The 20,499-nt window shown below is 41.9% G+C and overlaps 1 protein-coding gene across 2 annotated transcripts in view; it reads right to left on the bottom strand.

The window, feature by feature from the left end:
• deptor (DEP domain containing MTOR-interacting protein) overlaps positions 1 to 17,730 on the bottom strand; it is a 39,030-nt gene extending 21,300 nt beyond the window's left edge. Inside the window, exons 1-4 of one of the 2 annotated variants that reach the window (XM_037676391.1) lie at positions 17,449 to 17,730; positions 17,222 to 17,314; positions 11,366 to 11,544; positions 6,968 to 7,091 (exon numbers count right to left, since the gene is read on the bottom strand). In XM_037676391.1, coding sequence (XP_037532319.1) covers positions 6,968 to 7,091; positions 11,366 to 11,544; positions 17,222 to 17,314; positions 17,449 to 17,462 — 410 coding nt within the window. In that variant the 5' untranslated portion in view covers positions 17,463 to 17,730. The remainder of the gene's footprint in view (positions 1 to 6,967; positions 7,092 to 11,365; positions 11,545 to 17,221; positions 17,315 to 17,448) is intronic. The other variant, XM_037676392.1, reaches the window with a different exon arrangement.
• Positions 17,731 to 20,499: the final 2,769 nt, after the last annotated feature.

The following is a 20,499-nucleotide window of genomic DNA, read 5'->3' as shown; positions in this document are numbered from 1 at the left end:
ATTAGGGAGATATTGTTGCAATGTATGATTGTTTCTTCTCTTTTGTGTAATTTATTTGGTTTCTTTAATAGCAGTGGGCAATTATGTAAATGCAAACAAGCAACACTTTATCTTAGTAATCACGTATATCGCTTGTTCACGCCTAAAAGCCAATATAAATGATCAGGTATAATCAGTTATATACTTTTACAGCTTAATAGCTTCTACTTTATCCATTTCCATTACACCAGTAGTTTGATACGTGTGCATTGTAAACAGGCGGCCTTAAAATCACATTCTCAGATTTACAGCGCACAACACCTCCTAAGTGATGCATTAAAGAACCTTATATGCAAGTTAGCATGCTTGCATATAGTTTACAATGACAGCAGTGATATAACTGGTTTAAAACTATCCAAGCTGTCTGGTTTTTTTTTTTTTTTTTAGACATGTGGTTGTGTAACTACAAACGCGTGCTGGGTGAATGTAACACAACAAGGTGTGTTAAAGGTTTACACCAATGCAGACAAAGTCAAATGTGGAAACTGTGCTTCATTATTGTGGTGACAATAATCAGGGCAATTTAATAAGAGCATTTTGGGTTGAGGATGGGGGTGTGGGGGGGATTGATTAAAAATTAACAATAAAGTTCCATGACAAGAATCAAACCCACCAGTATGCTAACAAGGAGCTTTTACAATTGTAAAAACCTATTTATTCATGCTGGCTCCACAGCTTCAGTCCTCAGGCAGGTGTACCATGGACCAAACCACATAAGGCTGATTATTGGGGGGAGGGGGGTTGCAACATAAATCTTGAAAAGTATAAATACATTGTTTTGCTTATAGATGGATTTCCATCCATCCATTACCCGCTCCTTCCTTTTTTGGATTGCGGGGGTCACTGGTGCCCATGTCCAGCCATCACTGTGTGAGAGGTGGAGGGGACACCTGGACAGGTCTCAAGTCCATCACAGGGACACAGAGACAAACAACCGTTCACTCTCTCACTCACACCTAGAGACAATTTAGAGTTATCCATCAGTCTAACATGGATGTTTTTGGTCTGTGGGAGGAAACTGGAGTATCTGGAGAAAACCCATGCATGCACAGAGAGAACATGCAAACTCCACCCAGAAAGGTCCCTGGCTGGGATTTGATCTGGCAACTTTATCACTGAGAGGCTCTACAAGCTGAGCCACTGTGCTGTCCGAATGGTGGATATGATTTCTATAATAATAAAAAAACTTTATTTGTAAATCCCTTTAAAACAACCACAGATGTACACATAAAATCAGAGAGGTAGGGTGGGGCAAGACCATTTAAACTTTTAAAAACAAATAAAATAATCTTAAAATGAACAGGCAGCCAGTGGAGTGAAGACAGAGTGGGGGTGATGTGCTCCCTCTTTTGAACTCCAGTTAGAAGCCGAGCAGCAGCGTTCTGGACCAACTGGAGGCGTCTGAGGGAGGACTGGCTGACTCCAAGGTAAAGAGCGTTGCAGTAATCCAGCCGAGATGTGACGAAGGCATGGATTACTGTTTCCAGCTGCTGGCATGGATTACTGTTTCCAGCTGCTGTTTTGTAAGGATAGGCTTTACCTTAGCCAGCTGTCTGAGGTGATTAAAACTGGTCTTGATCACCGCTCCAATCTGAGAATCTAATTTAAAATCACTGCACATTTTAAAACCCAAGTTAGAAACAGTTTTCTTTACATGTGGTGCCAGAGGGCCCAGATCAACAGGGCAAGGTTCACAAGAGCCACTAGGACCAAACACCATCACTTCTGTTTTCTTTTCATTGAAATTTAAGAAGTTTAAAGACATCCAGGCTTTGACATCTTCAAGACACAACAGAAGTGGCCTGATTGAGGGGACATCTTTCTTCTTTAGTGGCATATAGATCTGACTATCATCAGCATAACAGTGAAAAAAAATCCCATGCTTTCTAAGGATTGATCCCAAGCAGGTAAAGGGAGAAAAGCAGGGGACCTAAAATAGAGCCCTGTGGAACCCCAAAACACAGAGGAGCAGTGGAGGATTCAGAACCAGCTATGTTGACAGACATGGTTCTGTCTGCCAGATAGGACCTAAACCAGTTCAGTGCAGTACCACAGATACCCACTTGATGCTGTAAGCGTGATATTAAAATGTTGTGGTCCAGGTATCAAAGGCAGTGGTTAGGTCGAGCAGGACAAGAACCACTTTTTATTGCTTAAAGTATAGTTTCCTCAATCTTTTTTATTTTATTTTATTTTATTTTATTTTATTTTTTTTTATTTTTTTTGGAGGGGGGGGGGTTAATCTCAATTTTGTAGAAACTGTGGGTGTCTGGATGCACCAGTTTAGACCAAACACACATTAACACAGTTTCCACGAGCGATGAAGAAAACACGTTTTTAAAGAAGTAACTGGACAAATCTTCTCTCCTGGTCTTTCAGAAACTGGTGCCAAAACAACATCTGTCTTCAGTTTATTAGACGCTGCTGTTTGACAGTCAACAGTTGTTGGTGATAAACGCTGGTGAGGAGCAGGATGTTTCTTTTTCAAACGAAAAACTAGACGATAAACACTTAACATAAACTGCAAATGTAGCTTTGTTAGTTCATTCTGCACAGAAGAAGATGCACAATACAAATGTGAACCGTTGCTTATGATTGCTAATTTAAAATTTTTGATCCAACTTCTTCTGTTTTAAATTAGTGGTATTGTCCATAAACCTTGCTGCCAGACTCCACAGCACTCTGGTGAACTTTAAGCCTCAAAACACCCTCAGACAAAAACTGGTACATGCAAAGGACAGAGGCTGAGCGGTGCCGTACATGCAGTCCAGTTGAGTGAGGAGCATTCTGACCTTTATATAGAGTGGGAGATGGGGGGGGGGAGGGGGGGTAAAGGCCCATGCACTGTACTGATGGGTTTAGTCTATCACCTGCATCTATATAACATCTTACCATTAGTAAAAAATAATGAACAATCCAGTCAGTGAAGTTTTACTCAGATTTACTAATATGACAACATGAGGTCACATCTTTTCTAAATGTTGTTTGTTTGTTGTGTATTTATCCATATTACTGAAGGTGATTTGATGGAAGATTTTATGACTTTTTGTTATCTTTTTACAAAGAAGACACCCTTACAGCACAGGTGCAAAGCCTGGTCAACAACAATATCCCTTCAGGAGATTATCTCATGACTTTTTTCGTCTACTCCTAGTTAAACATTGACAATGTAGAGTCATGATTTGTCTTGTTGGCAACGTTCATTATTGCTTTCTGCCATGAAAGGTGTGTGTATGCGTGCGTGTGTGCATGCGTGTGTTAGCAAATTATCTCATGAACTACAGCATAGATTGTATTAAAACTCTCAGGAAGTTTGATGTACATCTACAATCGATTGATTCTTGGAGTCAAGCCATGGGGCTGCCCCATCTAATTAACACTAACAAACACATACATAGTCACTTTTACAAATATTGAACTAACATTTAGTGTGGTAGTAGTTGAGAGTTATCATGTTCTGTTTGGAGTTGAGCCCAGGGTGCAGACAGGCATGAGGGACTCTGAGGTAAAAATAAAGAAAACTGACTTAATAATACACACAAAATCAAAGGCTTGCACAAATTTGAGCTCAGGGAGACACGGAGGGACAGAGCATGAACGGCTTTAGGACGCACAATCCACAGACGAGACAAACAAAATGAGGCGTATTTTAAAGGGACACTAACGTCAGACGATGACAAACGCCTGAGGAGGCACAGTGAGGATCAGGTGAGAGTGGGAGGAGCAGGAGCTGAGGGGAAAAACACAGAGGAAGCTGGAAACACAAGTAAAACAGACTCAGAGGAAACCACAAGAAGACAAAAACACAACACAAGGATCTTGATAAGTTGTCCTCTTCACATACCCCAAACATATCATACACCATCTTTGTTTCAAACGTTGCTGCAAGGCAGCTGACATGCATTCTTTTAAAGAATGTTGTTGCAGACTGTTTCTGTCAGCGCAAACTTTGACTTGAGAAGCCTTACAAAGCAAGGTGTTTAAGTTACAAACATTAATAGCTGTAAACTGATATTAAAGAGGTAAAAGACTTGATTTAATTCATTATCTGCGTTATCTTGTGCCTCATTTTGCCCAAATGGGATGTAGAGGAAACGGAAAAACAACATAAATGCACAACACAGGAGAATCAGCCTTTTGGGTCAAGAACCAACATCCACGTTAAAAAACTAAATGTCTTCAAGAATCACAAAAATAAACCAATAGCACACGAGTTAATTTGCAAAGGTTACCAAGCCCTGGGTGATGAGGAGCCATGCCTCAGATGGAAATGTTTGTCAGTAATTCACCTCAAGTGTATCTGTAGAGATCTCTAGTTCACAAACAAGCGACCTTAAGGTCCAGTGTGTGTGTGTTAGTGTGTGTGTTAGTGTGTGAGAGTGTCGAGCCGCCCCGTGCTGATTACATAAACACAGCACTGGGATCTGATATGACAGATGCCTCCTCTTGCACCGTTTCTTTTTTCTTACGCAACAAATTGTGTCTTTCTGAGTATTGATGCATGTTTTAGTCTCAGAAACACTTACGAGAAAAGGTTGTAAATTTTAAAAAAAAAGTGCACATCAATGTGTGTGTGCGTAAAGAGACATGAACAGTTTGTTTCTGGTTTCGGACACAACAGGAAAACCATGGGTTGTTTGTACATACACTATTTGTGCTGCCACCAGTGGAAAACCTGCACCATAGACATGAAGCTGACGACAAGCGTTCCTGTCTGTGTGGTCCTCAGGAAACAGCTCAAGTCATTGCTTGTTCGGTATCTAAGTGTCGGTGGTTTCTGGCATTCCCTGTTCTGCAGCTTTTATCGCTATCAAAACAGAAAAACATGCAGACAAGCTGAACGCTGAGCACGCTCAACTGATAAGAAGCATTTATCAGATAAATGTTTCTGAATTACTGGTGGTACTATTTATAGTGCACTCAATCAGCAAAACATTACATTAATCAGATGAAAAAAGTACATGATAATAAGGGATGCAGATGGAAGTAATGGTGTTTTCAGACAAAGAGCAGTATTTGTGGAAAAATGTACATCCTAGAAGCAGTCACTTGATGTTTTGGTCTATTTTTCTTAATAATAGCAAAATATCTGATTTACACAATCAGCCTAACCTAGCTGACCATGCATCAACTGTTACTTTTTACCAGATCAGATCCTGTGCATGTATTCCTTTAAAAGGAAAAGTTGTTTTTATATAACTAATTACAGTAATAAGATTGACATCAGTATTCAGTGGCCTTTAACAAAGTGCTTCCAGCTGTATGAGGCACGGCCTGTACTCACGTTTCAAACTCCAAACTACCAGAATGATATAACAAACATAAACTACTTCAAGCAACAGTTGTGGGGTTCTGTGAAAATATTATGAACAAGAGTTACACATAGAAGACGTGGGAAGCGTTTTATTATTATTATTGTTGGGGCTTTTAAAAAGACCAGCAATTTGCTTTGGGCTTGGCCCCATTCAGGCTCAGCTCGTCAGTCTAATCAGAATTCAACACATTTTCTCTGAACTGTAGTCATTTAAAGAGCTATCTACGACAGGTAAGATATTATTTGCTAATAATAATACCACAGAAATGCTCCTCTTTTCCAGAATGAAGAAGAAGACAACCAGTCAGCTGCAGAATGCTGTTTTCTTTTAAAAAAATTATATATTGTATTGAGCTGGGTGGCACGGTGACGCAGTTGGTAGAGCTACTGCCTCTCAGTGAGCAGGTCGCCGGTTCAGATCCCGGCTGGAGGCCTTTCTCGGTGAAGTTTGCATGTGATCTCTGTGCACGTGTAGATTTTCTCTGGTTTCCTCCCACAGACCAAAAACATGTATGTTAGGCTGATTGGTAACTCTAAATTGTCTCAAGGTGTGAGTGAGAGAGTGACTGGTTGTTTGTCTCGTTTGTCTCTATGTGTCCCTGTGACGGACTGGAGACTTGTCCAGGGTGTCCCCCGCCTCTCACACAGTGACTACTGGATATGGGCACCAGTGACCCCCGTGACCCAAAAAGGAAGAAGCGGATAAAGATGATGTATGTATGTATGTATGTATGCATGCATGCATGCATGGATGGATGTATGGATGGATGTATGGATGGATTGATTCAGCTGGTTGAGTTTGTAAAAATAACCCATTACACGTCAAATACAAATGTTACAATCAATAACATAAAATTGAACTATCAAAAATATCAGAGTTACTCAAGTGAACTGTAACCCTGGAGCTTCCCTGTCAGTCTCTGCTTCTGTTTTTCTGTAGGTGCTAACGATAAATGTTGTTGCATAGACAGTCAATATTTAGAAATGTCTGCATTAAATGACAAATGGAAATGTGTAAGTCTGACTGAGAAACAAAACTACAAACACTAATAAGAAGTTGCATTTCCTCGACAAAATATAACGCATTAAAGTAACTGCTGGTGAGAGCATTATTGTCTTGTTTCTTTCTCCAGTTCAACTTTATAACAGACGGAGAAAAGCAGGAGTCAGTGTGGTTCAAAACTGAAGCTGGGTGGAGATGATATATGGAGACAAGTCATGCAAATTCAAACCATACAAGAGATATTTTAGGCTAAGGCTGTTCCTAACAAAAAGCCAAAGTTGTGTTTTGATTTTTTTGTCCAGAGTTTTCAGGTTGCTTGGGATTTTAGATATCCTCTTTGACCCTATCAAGTGCAGATTTTTAAGTCTTTCTAAATTCATTTGAAAATAAGAAGACACCTTGTCATTTCTCCTGTTTCCAGTTTTCAGACTAATCCAGGTTAAAAAAAAAAGCACTATAACTCTTTGTCATTAAAAACAGTTTTTTTCTTTTCTTTACACATGTGGCACCATTCTTTAATAACTACAAGCTGAAAAGACGAACGTTGAGACCTGATTGATGAATTCTGCACGTGGGTTTGCTTCAACATGGCTGTGTATCCGTGTTCTTACTTTTCATAGATCCTCTGCCCCCTCATGAAGACCTTAGCTTCATTATCCAGCGGGAACGTCCCGTCGTCTTTTCTGAAGCGGTAAAACAGCTTCATGTCCTTGAACTCCCGGTGCTCGTCACACACTGCAAAGGGACAGAAACTTGCTTAAAACACCTTTTAATTTCACCTGCAAAGAATAACACAAGGAAAAAAAGTATCCCAAGGTTTGGTGCCGAAAAACATTTATGGAAAAAGATAAACAATTAAAACTGTTTAACACTTTCCTGGTAAGCTAAGCAACTGTTAGAGATGAACGGCTCACCAAACACGACACAGAGTGAATAAAAGCCTGTTCAGTCCAATTAATGTTCAGTTACATTTTTTAGTGTTAGTCCAGTGTATAGTGCTGTGCAAAAGTTTTCAACCAGCCCTAGTTTCTATTTATTTTTTCCTCCAAGAACTGAAACTTTCTTGTAATCCTATAAAGTGATCCTAATCAGCAGATTTCCAGGACGTCTGAAGGTCTTTTGAATTCAGTATCCATCCACTTCTTGCGTCCGACTGTGGGACTCATCTTGTTGGAAAGAAAATACAATTACAGAAGTCCCTCATTATATTGCGGCTGACTTTTTGTGGCTTCAGTATATTGCAGGTTTTTTTAAACCCAGTTTTTTATATTGTGTGTACACACAATATACATGTGTTGACACACAATTGTCAACTTTTGTAGTATTTGCGTGATTGGGATGGTACGGGATAAAAAGTTAACGGGAGCAGGAACCAACTACCGGTAATAGCACAAAAAACAAAAGCAAAACAAAAAAATACTTCGGAGGCACTGCCATTTTGTAGTTTTCTTTCCATAAGCCTATACTGTAACACAAGTCAAAAGAACTACATGGACCAGAAGCCAACAGTGCTTCTGGCCTCTGCTTTCTGCCAAAATTCAAAGAACAGCAATGGAGCAAACACTTGCAGAGAAACTGATGTGTTAAAAATAGTTTTGCAACGCAAAGTCAGAAGTAACGATCTATCTATTAAGATCACAGAACTGACAGGAAAGTTGTAAATAATCCTGAAGCTGAACTCATCCTTCAAATTGTATCACCTTCACTGCTGAGTACCCAAGTAAAATTTTGAAGTACTGTACAGTACACATATCGCTAACCTAATAGCAGAATTGCCCAAGTCATTTTTTGGCCAAACTGTGATGTCTGCCTAACTTTACTCTCCTTCCACTGCTGCATCACCCTGCCTTCTTGCCTGTGTCCTCAGCCTATCAGGAAGCTTGTTAAAGTCTAAAATCACTGACTGCCTTAGTCATCTTTTTGACTTAGGCATTTTTGCCACAACATACAAAGATGGCAGACCGCATGAGAAAGAGGGCTCTGCTGACCACAAATGAAGCATTAGCTCTTCTCTCTGAGTCATCTGGGAAGCTAGTTCACATTTCTTCTACTTTGTAGACAGTAAATGTACTTTCAGTCAATCAAAGGGGTTAGGAACAGTGTGTTTAAACTTTTTATCACATTTCTGCAACAAAGTATGATAAAGTAATGTAAGAGTTAGCTAACGCTAGCAAAATCTTACCAAGAATATTTGTCTCATTTCTAGTCCAAACAAATCTCTTTACACTTAAAATAAGACACATCACCTAAAAAGCAACTTGTTTTTAGACTGATTTTCAAGTGAATATTTGCTTTTTATTTTAAGTGTAAAGATATTTGTTTTGACTGGAAATAAGACATTTTGACTAGAAATAAGAAGTATTGTTGGTAATATTTTGAGGTTTTGCAGTGAACCTATTCATTTACCATGGTTTACTGTTAACACTCACCAGAACTTTATTTTATTCTGCTTCAGGGTTAGGAAATGAACTTGATACCAACTTAGAGAAGGACTTAGAGAAGGGCTTAGATGACGGTGGACCTGAGATAGAGGGAAATGACATAGACACCAGGCAATGTTTTTCCATGTTTTCTTTGTAATTGTTAGGTCCACATGTGCCCATATCAGATGCTGACCAGACTTTCCTAAAAGACTGGCTCTCTGGGCTGCCTTCCATTCCATCACATTACTGCCGTCAGGTTCCCTCCTATGAGGATAAGAAGTTTTTGGAGCTAGGAACAGTTCTAAGTGACCTTCACACTTTACGCCTGGGAGGAGCATGAGGCCTCCCTCAGCAGTGAGGGTTTTGCCCATTTGCAGTGCAAACAATTTGAGATGGTCCTAGAGGCCAACCCAAACATTGAAAAAGTCATAGTTTGGAGTGATGGCTGCGGCTATCAAAATCGGTGTTGTACCATCACAAATGCGTATCTGGTCCTAAAGCATAGTGTCACAATAGAACAAAAGTTTCTAGTTGCAGGAAACACACAAATGGAGTGTGACTCTGTCACGAACCAAGGCTTTGGATTCAATATAAGCCAGACACAGGAGTGCAAAGATTAACAGTTTTTATTAATAAGGCTGCTGGTAGCTGCAGAGGGAGGCCTTTAATGCTATGGACAGTGGGGCAATGAAAGTTTGTGGTCCAAAGGGCAATCCAAAAGGGTGATCCGTGAGTTGAGGTCATAGACTGAAGAGGAGGTCGTTACCGTGGTCAGAGAGGCAGAACAGAACCAGATGAGGAGCAGGGGCAAAAAACAGGAAATCCAGAAGGCAGCCGTGAGGTCAATAATCCAGAGAACAAGGCTTGAGGTCTAGGCATGAAACTATGAGGGCTTGAAAATCAGGGACCATGGAAGGTGTAATGATTTCGCACTGGTGGAGAGGGAAAATGGATCTTGTGAAGGGTGCAGAGCAGGTGAACCAGATGAGCTGAACAGGTGAGTGGAATCAGGGCTGATTGCTGTGATAAGCTGAGGGGGTGTGGTGAAGTGAGCAGATGGGGGCCAGCGGGGGCCGCTGATCATGACATGACTCCATGCATAGCCTCAATGAATGGCACATCATCAAAGATATTCACACTCCACATGACTACATTGTCATCTTCGAGACTGCATCCATCCCTATACAAAGTCACCCAGCTATTCCACAATGACTTCATGAAGTTATCTGGGGCCTATGTCACCAACATTCAACCAGGAAGAAAAGTTGGAGACCCCACAGTCCATGACCTTCAGGCTCTATAGTGCCTGGCAGATGGTCGAATCTGGTACAAGTTGAATTTTGAGTCTGACTGGGAGGACCTACCTCAGTGAATCAGCATCCCCAAAGAACCGTTCCACTGGGTCCCACTCTTTCCTGCCAAACTGCCAATTACTCTACGGAAATTCAATGACTTGCAGGCAATGAAAGCAGTACTACCAAGAGTGGCCCACCAGTACTATGACAACCTCCATCATCAGTAGACCGTGTGAAAACAAGTTAACACAGCACTGAGCGGGACTTTGATTACAGTTAAAGTGCAACAACCTCATTAAGGTTAGAAATTTAAAACAACTTGCTTAAAGTTAGAAAGGTAACACAACTTGGTTATGTTTAGGAGAGTAAAACAACGTTGGTTATGTTATTGTTATGTTTATATGTAAGAGAAGAATAGCCTAAGTCCAGGCATATTCTGCCTAAGTCACTTTTATTTGTTATGCAATCAATGATGTGTCTTACTTTTTTTGGAAACATGTTCACATATCTGGTTGAACTTTCTGTTGCAATATCAATAAAAAAAATTCCACCATGCTTGCTAAAAAAATTGTTTTTCTTGTTTTCCGAAAACGTTCAAGTATGACTTAGGCAATTGTGCTATTAGGCTAACGTAGGTTTAAGAGTTTAGAACATTGCAAGAGTGTGGGAAGGGTTTACAAAGCCTTAAAATGTATATACATACTAAAATAAATATAACGTTCTTACTTCGCAGATTTTCACCTATAGCGAGGGTGTCTGGAACGTAACCCTGTGATAAGTGAGGGACTACTGTATATGCAAGTTGCATTATTATATGGTAAATTTGATAGATTCGGCTGAAAAATCTGGGAACAAACTGTGTTGTGGCACGTTGCTAGTAGGAGTGCTTTGAGATGCTAATTGAATTTACTAAAATTTCTTATCTGTGGACAAACTTCTGTTTCATACGCTGAGTTTAGGAGCGTTGTATCCCTGTCCGAATATAGAGTGATGGGACTTCACAGTTTCTATAAATGACTCACTAATATCTGAGCATCCTTTAACCATTAATCTGAAAAGTTACGTAAACATGAAGCTCAATTTCTGTTTCAGCTTGCAAAATAATAGGACATCTTCTCCTGTGTCGGCCTTCAATCAAACATAAAGCAGATATGGAAACCACAGAGCTGGAGCCAAACTGGCAGGGAGACCTGGAGAATCATTCTCTAAAAGACACGGCTTGTTCCAAGAAACTATCAAGACTGAGCACTCGCTGTTACAAAAACACATCACACACACAGTTCAGCCTTACCGTGGTGAATGATGCACTGGTCTAGAAGTTTCTGCATGATCTTGATGGCTGTGTCCCGATCTACAGCTTCTTTATGTTCGATCAGCCAATCAATGAGCTCCTTTGCCACAAAGCAGTTTGGGTACGTTCGAAGATGGTGCCTCCGATCCTTGATCACCTTTGCCTCGTGGAGCCGCAACCTGAAAACAAGCAAACAAGAAGACAGGACAAGAACATTAGTTTTGTTCTGTTGGAGGTTCAGCTGGTGGTCTGACCAGGAGGTAACGTGTCAGACAAAAAGTTCAAGTTCAAGAATCTTTATTATCCCCGAGGGGTAATTTGTTTCAGTCAGTAGGCACATAAAACATCCATATTAGACAAGACATTGAGACATTAAAATAACAGTATAGAAATCATCATTGTTCGTTGAGAAGCCTGATCGCTACAGGGATGAATTAGTTTTTCAGTCTTTTCATTCTACATCTGGACTGTAGACTGTGTCTAGATGGAAGCAACCTGAACTCACCATGGAGTGGTGATCAGGATCTGCCAGAATCAGCCTGGCCTTGTTCCCTGACCTCACCTTGTGTAGGTCAGTGAGGTTCTGTAGGGCTATGCCAGCAGTTCTGCTGCACATCCTGACAATCCTCAAGAGTTTGTTCCTGTTCTTACACGTTAAAGTCCAAACCAACAGATGAAGGTGAAAGTTAAGAGACTCAATAAAACATAAAACATTCCCATAAAAGTAGGATCAACATTAAAACCACAGAGCTTCCGATAAAAACACATTCTCTGGTGGATCTTCTTACAAAGCGAGTTCACATGGGGGTCAAAGGTCAGTTTGTCACCGAGAACAGTTCCCAGATATTTATATTGATGCACCACCTTGACAGCTTCACCGTTAAAGACCACAGGAGCTGCAACTGAAGAGTCTTTTCAGAGTCAGAGTCAGAGATTCTTTATTGTCATTCGCACCGCATGTGGTACATGTGGTGGAGCGAAATTATGTACACAGGGTCCCAGTTAAATCCAACAATAAAATGTATAAGAAAAACCGTAATAACATCTAAGATATGAACTAAGAAAAACATCAACTAAATATACACTAAGCACTCATAACATAAAAACATTGAACATCAGCACAAACATGAATATGAGTCTGTGTGAGCGGATGTGCACGCATGAACACATCAACATTGAAACAGATCAGCAGCAACATGATATGGTTTTTCACAGTGATTATTCTAGTTAGAGATTCATGAGTCTAACAGCCTCAGGGTAGAAGCTGTTCCTCAGTCTAGTGGTTCTACATTTAATGCTCCTCAACCTCCTTCCTGAGGGAAGTGGGGCAAAAAGTGTGTGTGCTGGGTGAGTGGGGTCCTTCATGATGCAGGTGGCCCTCTTCCTGCATCTGGAGGTGTAGATGTCTGTGATGGTGGGGAGGCTGATTCCGACAGACTTCTGTGCAGCCTTCACCACTCTCTGCAGAGCTTTTCTTTCTGCAGCCTCCATGCCACACGTTGATGCTGGAGCACAGGATGCTCTCCACTGCGCACCTGTAGAAGGAGGTGAGGACTGAGCTTCCCAGACCATGACTTTTGTCATTCAATCAACGACCATATCCTTTGTCTTAGAAACAAAGAGCAGTGTGGGACATTCATCTGTTCCTGCTGAAGATGTCACACTGCACAAAAACTAATGTTATAAAAACTGGTGTTGTTTGGTTTTCATTATAGCAGGCTTTCATATTCACTTTGACCTAGACTGATATCAGTCATCTAGTAAAACAAATCAAGATGTACTTAACAAAAAAATCAGAAACCATGATGAACAACTTTGTTGTTTTCAACCAGTTTGACAAGACTGTCAACAAGGAAGAGGGCTGGTAATGGAGGAGGGGCGTACCAAAAAGACCATCTTATCACAAGCAGAACTGGTTTGTTCCACTTTGGAGTAAGCTGTTGGAGGAAGAATCAGTGTAGTTGTTGTTGTTTCCTTGACTGATGAAGCCTTCTGGATCGAAGATGAAACGTTTCAGCACAAAAAAAGAAACTGTCCAGATGACCTGACTGAAAAATGTTGGACATGATATCAAATATTTTTATAAAATTATTAATACATCAAATAATGTAATTTTTGAAAAAGCAGATCAATGATGGACTCTTTATGGATGTAAGGTGTTCAAATTTGAACTTCATGGATTCATAACATGGCTATTACATGAGGAAACAACAAAACCCTCCTGCTCCTGTAGTCAGATTGTGCTTTCCCACCATGTGTTGTGCAACAGCCCAGCTCCCTGCAGCCAGTTCCACTCCATGCTGAGTCCGTGTGCAGCTGGCTCGCATCACTACAGATTAACAATGACAGCCGGCCTGACTGCACTGATGAGCAAATACTCAGATATAAACTTATCATGTTGGTGCTCAGCTGAGCAAAATTCATTTTAAAATCTGTAAAATGTATTCCGGGTAAAATGGAATCAAAATCATTTAAAATAATTTATTTAGGTGTTTTAAGCTTTGTTTATAAAAAAGGAAACAAAGTCATAAAGTAATGTAAATAATGACTCTTCCAATCCTCACTATTCCTACACCAGAATTAGTCACGTAGTTCCTCAGGGTTCGATTCTCAAACAAATATGTTTTACTGTATTCATACAGTTAGTGGACGGCATATGACAGAATTCCTAAGTTGGCACAGAGGTTAGAAAAGGGGAGCCTGTGATTCAGAGGTCGCCGGTTCGAATCCCTGTACTGTTACAGCAAAATTTGAGTGACAAAGAAGAAGCACCCACACCTGCCTCCACCCTCATTTGCCCCACTCTGGGCCCTTGAGCAAGGCCCTTAACTCAACATCTACTCCCCCAGGTGCCCTAGGTGGTTGAGTCAGGAAGGACATCCGGCGTAAAAATAATGGCCAAGTGTTCATGCGAGTCTGCTCGTTGTTGGAGACCTCTGAAGGAGGGAGCAGCCGAAAGAGATCAAAAACAAACCTTCAGCTCCTGAACTCTGATAAAACTGATAAACTAATTAATTTGTTACCCTGCACTGCACTTTTTGAGTGTTCACTGATAATGTGCTGCTAACAGAATGATCAGAACTAGAAGGATAACTTTTTTATTTTGCTTTCTTGTCAATGGCTTCTGGAAATAAATTAATAAAGTGATGAGACTAAATCAACCAGTGATGAAGAGGAGCATTTCCTTTCTCCCGTTATGCTGTTTTCAAGTTAAACACAACACAAAGTCTTCGTCTCGGTCACGTTTTGTCACAGTGCAACAAATTTTCTATTCACAAGACGACTTATGACACAGCTTTGTATAACCTTCCCTTCTAGTAAATGGTGTTACATGCTCTAAGATACAAGTATTCAACAAGACGAGAGGTAAACGCAGGATACGATTTTTTTACGCAGAGAGCTATTTACTCAGAATAAAATACAATCATATTTCATATTTCATTCTTCAGTCACAGGGTAAAGAAAGGCAATGTTTTTTTAGTTTTGTGGTTTTATCCAACAGGAAGAACAAAAACACACAGCAGATCCCTGTAAGGCATTATTTAGTCCAGTGGTTCTCAAACTGGGATCCCCGGGGTTCCACAAGCCAGCGCTTGGGGGTCCCCCCCAAAAAAAAATTTAAGGTAGTTGTAACTAAAAATAAAAATAATTATTTTATTCTTTTTTTTTTTTTTAACAAGCAGTTAGTTGTTTTAACAACCCATTAAAATAAACCAAAATGCAGGAAATCACATCTATTTTATTCAAAATGTTCAGACCCCTGCATCAGCTGTTCAGCTGCAGCAGGAAGTTTATCCTGCAGTACAGGCTGCACAAATGTGAAGCAGGTGCTAAATAACTTAAAATAATTTATTTTAAATAAAAATTCCATGCCGATCGTGCGGCTCATCCATCATTCAGCCAACTGTGTGTCATGTCTACTCTTATTTTGAAAAACTGCGATTCACCCAAAGGTTAGAGAATAGATTGTTCAGAAACTGCAAAAATAAATAAAAATAAAAATGAGCTCCATTTAAAACTCTGCAGACTGCAGTTGGCAGGTTAAAGGTGAAAGTTTGTGACAAGATCATTAGAAAAAGACTGAACAAGAATAGCAAATTTGGAAGTGTTGACAGGAATGAGCTTCTTTTCAATAAAAATAATAAGTTCAGCCACTCTTAGGTTTGATAAATCGTCTCTAAATGGGTCACAGGACTTCTGGAACAATCTGGACAGATGAGCTCAAAGTAGAGATGTTTACCCACAATGCAAAGCTACATGTTCGTCTCACGGTTTTTGTTCACGTTGGACATTCACGCCAGCAGCTACTTCATTCAGGCACAACAGAGCTTGGAGCTCAACGCTAACGTCAGCACTTTAAAGTGCTCGCCCCGACAAAACATGACAATACAGTGCAGGTGCAACGTTCAGCCCCCCGAGTTCATCCCCCGACGACAAGCTGCTCATTAGAGCCTGGGCCGCAACCAAAACATGGGCCATGATCAATATTCAGACGCAAACATTAGAAATGTATTAGTCCAATTTGATCTAAATTTAAGGTTTATGACGTTCGAGTCAGAGATCGTGCAGTTCGTCTGGCAACGAGCCAGTTTAGAGTTTATTCAGCCTAACTGATACTGAGAGGAAGCAAAGGTCAACGTTCTTTAGAGTCCACCAAACTGTTGGACTAAAGATGTGGATCACCTGTCAGAGCAGGCTTTTTAAGAGGCTGACAAGTGATGGATGCCAAAACCTTAAACACACACACACACACACACACACACACACGGAAACAACTAAGAAGAAACACACTGGAGTTAAACAAGAGTACATACTCCTTTCTCAAGACTTGTATAAAGTGTCACTATCAATATATTTCACTTTAATTAAAAAAAAAGATCTAACAGTATTTTATTCCCACTCCTCTGGATCAAAGCAGCTTGTCAGTAACACATTTTGCTCATTGTTTGTCTGAGGGGGCTCAAATTCCAGGCACTGGTGCCATGCCTCCCCACTGAGCCTCTATTCATCGCTGAGATCATGAGGCAGTGAAACACCAGCACGGAGCCTCTCTTTACTCACAGTTACTATAGCTGTGAGGTAGCAACACTTCCAAGGTTGTTGGTGCAATTCCCTGAGCAGGTGAATAAGCAGGACCTGATAACAACGTAGGAGTATTAGGTGCAGGGTAGTCTCTGTAGCGCTATTAGTGGAGCAACAATAAAAGGGGACGGTGTTATGCAATCTTGCGGTTACATTGCTCCAGGAATGTGTGAGGTGTACAGGTGGTGAGGAGGGTTGTGCAAGAGTGAGTGCCTTTGTTTGACTCAACGCTGCAGTGAGGCAGAAAACTGGCTGCAGACGCAGCGTGCTTGCAGCCCCGGGGTGTCATGCCCTGGTCCTTCCTCATTCTGACAACAGGATGCAGGATATGTTTATATGAATAATTTGCACTAAAACAAAAAGTCATCATCTGTTTTGCAGATGGTGGCACGGTGGTGCAGTTGGTAGAGCTGTCGCCTCTCCGCGAGAAGGTCAATAGATCAAGTCCTAGCTGGGGGCCTTTCTGGGTGGAATTTGCATGTTCTCTCGATGCATGTGTGGGTTTTTTGCGGGTACTCCAGTTTCCTCCCACAGGCCAAAAACATGCATGTTAGACTGATTGGTAACTCTAAATTGTTCCTAGGTGTGAGTGAGAGAGTGAATCTTTGTTTGTCTCATTTGTCTCTAAAGTGTCCCTGTGATGGACTGGAGACATGTCCAGGCATGTACCTCGCCTCTCATACAGTGACCCCCACAACTGAGAAAGGAAGAAGCGGGTAAAGATGGATGGATGGATGGATGGATGGATGGATGGACGAACGGACGGACACCCACCTCAGCTGCTCTCCAGTGACCAGCACCTCAGCCAGCCGCTCCAGTTCGGCAGCCTTCTTCTGCATGGTGGTCCCAATCCCGTCCATGTCTCTGCTGAAACACAACACACGTTTGACACACAAACTCGTGCAAAAGCCAAACTGCATCAGCAGCTCTTTGACTAACACATGAGTGAAACTAAAAGCATGCACGTGGATGACTTTCACACACTTTAAGATATGACTTACCCTTCAAGCACCATGGAGAGGGAAATAACGAGTTCATCAGTCCTTTAAATATAGAAATGAACTATCCCGTGCTGAGTAGGCACGTGGACTCAGAAGAGACATCAGCTCCAGTATCAAATGTTACATGAATCCATCCATCCAGGCTCCTCTCCTGTTTGGATCAGAACCTTCACCGGTCCGACCACGGCTCTCTGAGCTGCAGATCTCCTTGTTTGTCTTCAGACACCGACTGACTGTCACAGCACTCAGGTTCCAGTCACGTTTCCTCCCTGAGAGCCCCACGCTGGGAGGATTCTGATGACGTCATGGGGGCGTTCACCGGCGGAGGCGGGGTTTATTGAATTTGGGTGCGCTCGGTTCTTCTCTCACACCGTGATCCCCAGGAAGATGAGCGAGAAGCTCGGACATGATCATTGGTTACTGTAGTCGCTTAAATTGATTGTCTGCGTGTAAATGAGCCGACAGACCTGTAGTCACATCTAATATATCAGATAATTCGTTTATAATTAAAGTGTTGAGCCTAATAATAAAATAAAAAAAAACCCGCAAGTGTTCCTGCACAGATCATGTTGAAACATGAGAGCTAACTCCTGAATGCTACTGTAGCTAATACAGATGTTTAACTATTAAAGGGATAGTTCAGCTTGTGGTTGTCTGGGAAGCCTGTGAGATTGTGATTTTTGAAGTAATGTGTCAAATAACACATACTGTATGTCTTTACATGTTAAAGACAACATATTATGTCTTTACTCAGGTTTCACTAATGGAAAACTAAATGGCATATGATGGTTTTTAAGGCTTACAAAACAATTATTTCTCAAAATGATCAGATGTGTGGGGGAAAAAACTTAGGTTCCAGTTAAAGCTCTAATATAAGGTGATACTATTGATAACTATTTGACAGAATATCATTTCAAGAAATCATGGGCAATCCCTTTATTATCTTTCCCCAGGACAGCTGTTTCAACAGCCTCAGTTTGGAGAAAACAAGTTTAATTCTAACCTGTAACCTCCTAAGACCCGAACTCTTGCATATGTGGATGCCAGGTCCTAGGAGGTTAAGAAATGGGTAATGTGAGCAGGCCAAGACAAAAGTGGTTTGCTGCTATCTTAAATTATTTTAATCTTCGTAATTTCCCAGCAGTTTAAACAAACTACCATCGGTTCCACGTTTTACAATCATTCCAGCAGAATTATTAAGAGGAGGAGGGTTCTGGGCTGCACAGGAAGCTACAACTAACTGCTGCTGCTAATGAGGTTAGCAAACAATCATTGAATTCTGTGTAAATAAGCATCCATTCATCATCTTCACCCACTTCTTTTTTTGGGGGGGTGCAGGGGTCACTGGTGCTCATATCCAGCAGTTACTGTGCAAGAGGCGGGGGACACCCTGAACAGGTCTCCAGTCCATCACAGGGACAAACAAGACAAACAACCGTTCACTCTCTCACTCACATCATTCAGAGTCACCAATCAGACTAGCATGCATGTTTTTGGTCTGTGGGAGGAAACCGGAGTACCCGTGGAAAACCCACACATACACGGAGAGAACATGCAAACTGCATCCAGAAAGGCCCCCGGCTGGGGTTTAATCCGGGGACTTTCTCAGTGGCAGCTCTATCAACTGAGCCACTGTGCCGCCTTGTGTAAGCATCATCCATCCATCGTGTTCTGCTTGTTCCAAAGTCGGGTCATGGGGGCAGCAACTCGAGCAGACAGACATATCTTTCCACAGCCACCTCTGCAGCTCTTCTGAGGTGTTCCCAGGCTAACCAAGACATGTCTCCCCAGCATGTCCTGGGTCTTTCCCAGGGTCTCCTCCCCGTCGAACATGCCCAAAGCACCTCCCTAGGGAAGCGCCCAGGAAACATCCTTACCAGATTCCCAAAAAACCTCAACGGCTCCTCTCGACGTGGAGGAGCAGCGGTTCCACTCTGAGTCTCTCCCAGATAACTGAACTTCTCACCCTGTCTCTAAGGGAGAGTCCAGCTATTCTGTGGAGGAAACTCATTTCAACGGCCTGTATCCACAATCTCATTCTTTCAGTCACTACCCAGAGTTTGTGACCATAGGTGAGGGTAGGAACGTAGACTGACTGGTAAACAGTGATCTTTACCTTACAGCTCAGCTTCCTCTTCACCACAACGGACTGGCACAGAGCCCACAATACTGCAGACGCTGCACCAATCTGTCAATCTCACGCTCCATTCTTCCCTCACTCGTGAACAAAACCCCGAGATACTTGAACTCCTCCCCTTGAGGCAGAACCTCACCCTCGACCTGGAGAGAACAATCCACCCTTTTCCGACTGAGGACCATGGCCTCAGATTTGGAGGTGCTGATTCTCATACCAGCCGCTTCACACGCGGCTGTGAACTGCTTTGTTATGACCTGAGCGTGTTTGAACCCAAGTGCAGGCAGAACTCAAAGTACTTGGGAATGAAGCAAATGTATTTATTTACACAAAATAACAGCTGACGTGGCAGCAAAACTTACATAGATGAGTTGACGTGGAGGGAGAACAGGACATGACCCCAAGGGGGACACTCCACAGACAATAAGAGGAGGAAAAGACAATGAATGAATAGGAACACCCGTGACTGACAATGAGGGACATCTGGGGTGATTAAGGTAGAGGACAGGTGTAGGAGCTGGAAAGACAGGGATCACAAGTAACCTACACCAATCCTCACACGCTCCAGTGAGGGCTGAAGATCACGGCACGAAGACACCAACAGGACCACATCATCTGCAGAGAGCAGAGATGGAATTGACAGGCCACTGAACCTGACTCCCTCCGCCCCCTGGCTGCAAAGAGAAATTCTGTCCATAAAACTTATGAACAGAATCAATGACAACAGGCAGCCCTGGTGGAGACCAGCTCCCAACCTGAAGTGATCCGACTTACTGCCGGCAATGCAAGCCAAACCTTTGCACCGCTTGCATAGGGAGCGAACAACCTGTAGCATTGAGCCTCCAATCCCATACTCATGGAGCACCCCCCCCCCACCCTTTCTCTTTGCAGCCAGGGGGCGGATGGTTGCCGTGACA

This window comes from Nematolebias whitei, chromosome 5, assembly GCF_014905685.2.
Source record: "Nematolebias whitei isolate Nwh7 chromosome 5, NemWhi1, whole genome shotgun sequence".
In the NCBI taxonomy this organism is placed as follows: Eukaryota; Metazoa; Chordata; class Actinopteri; order Cyprinodontiformes; family Rivulidae; genus Nematolebias; species Nematolebias whitei.
This window is presented reverse-complemented; position numbering and strand designations above follow the sequence as displayed.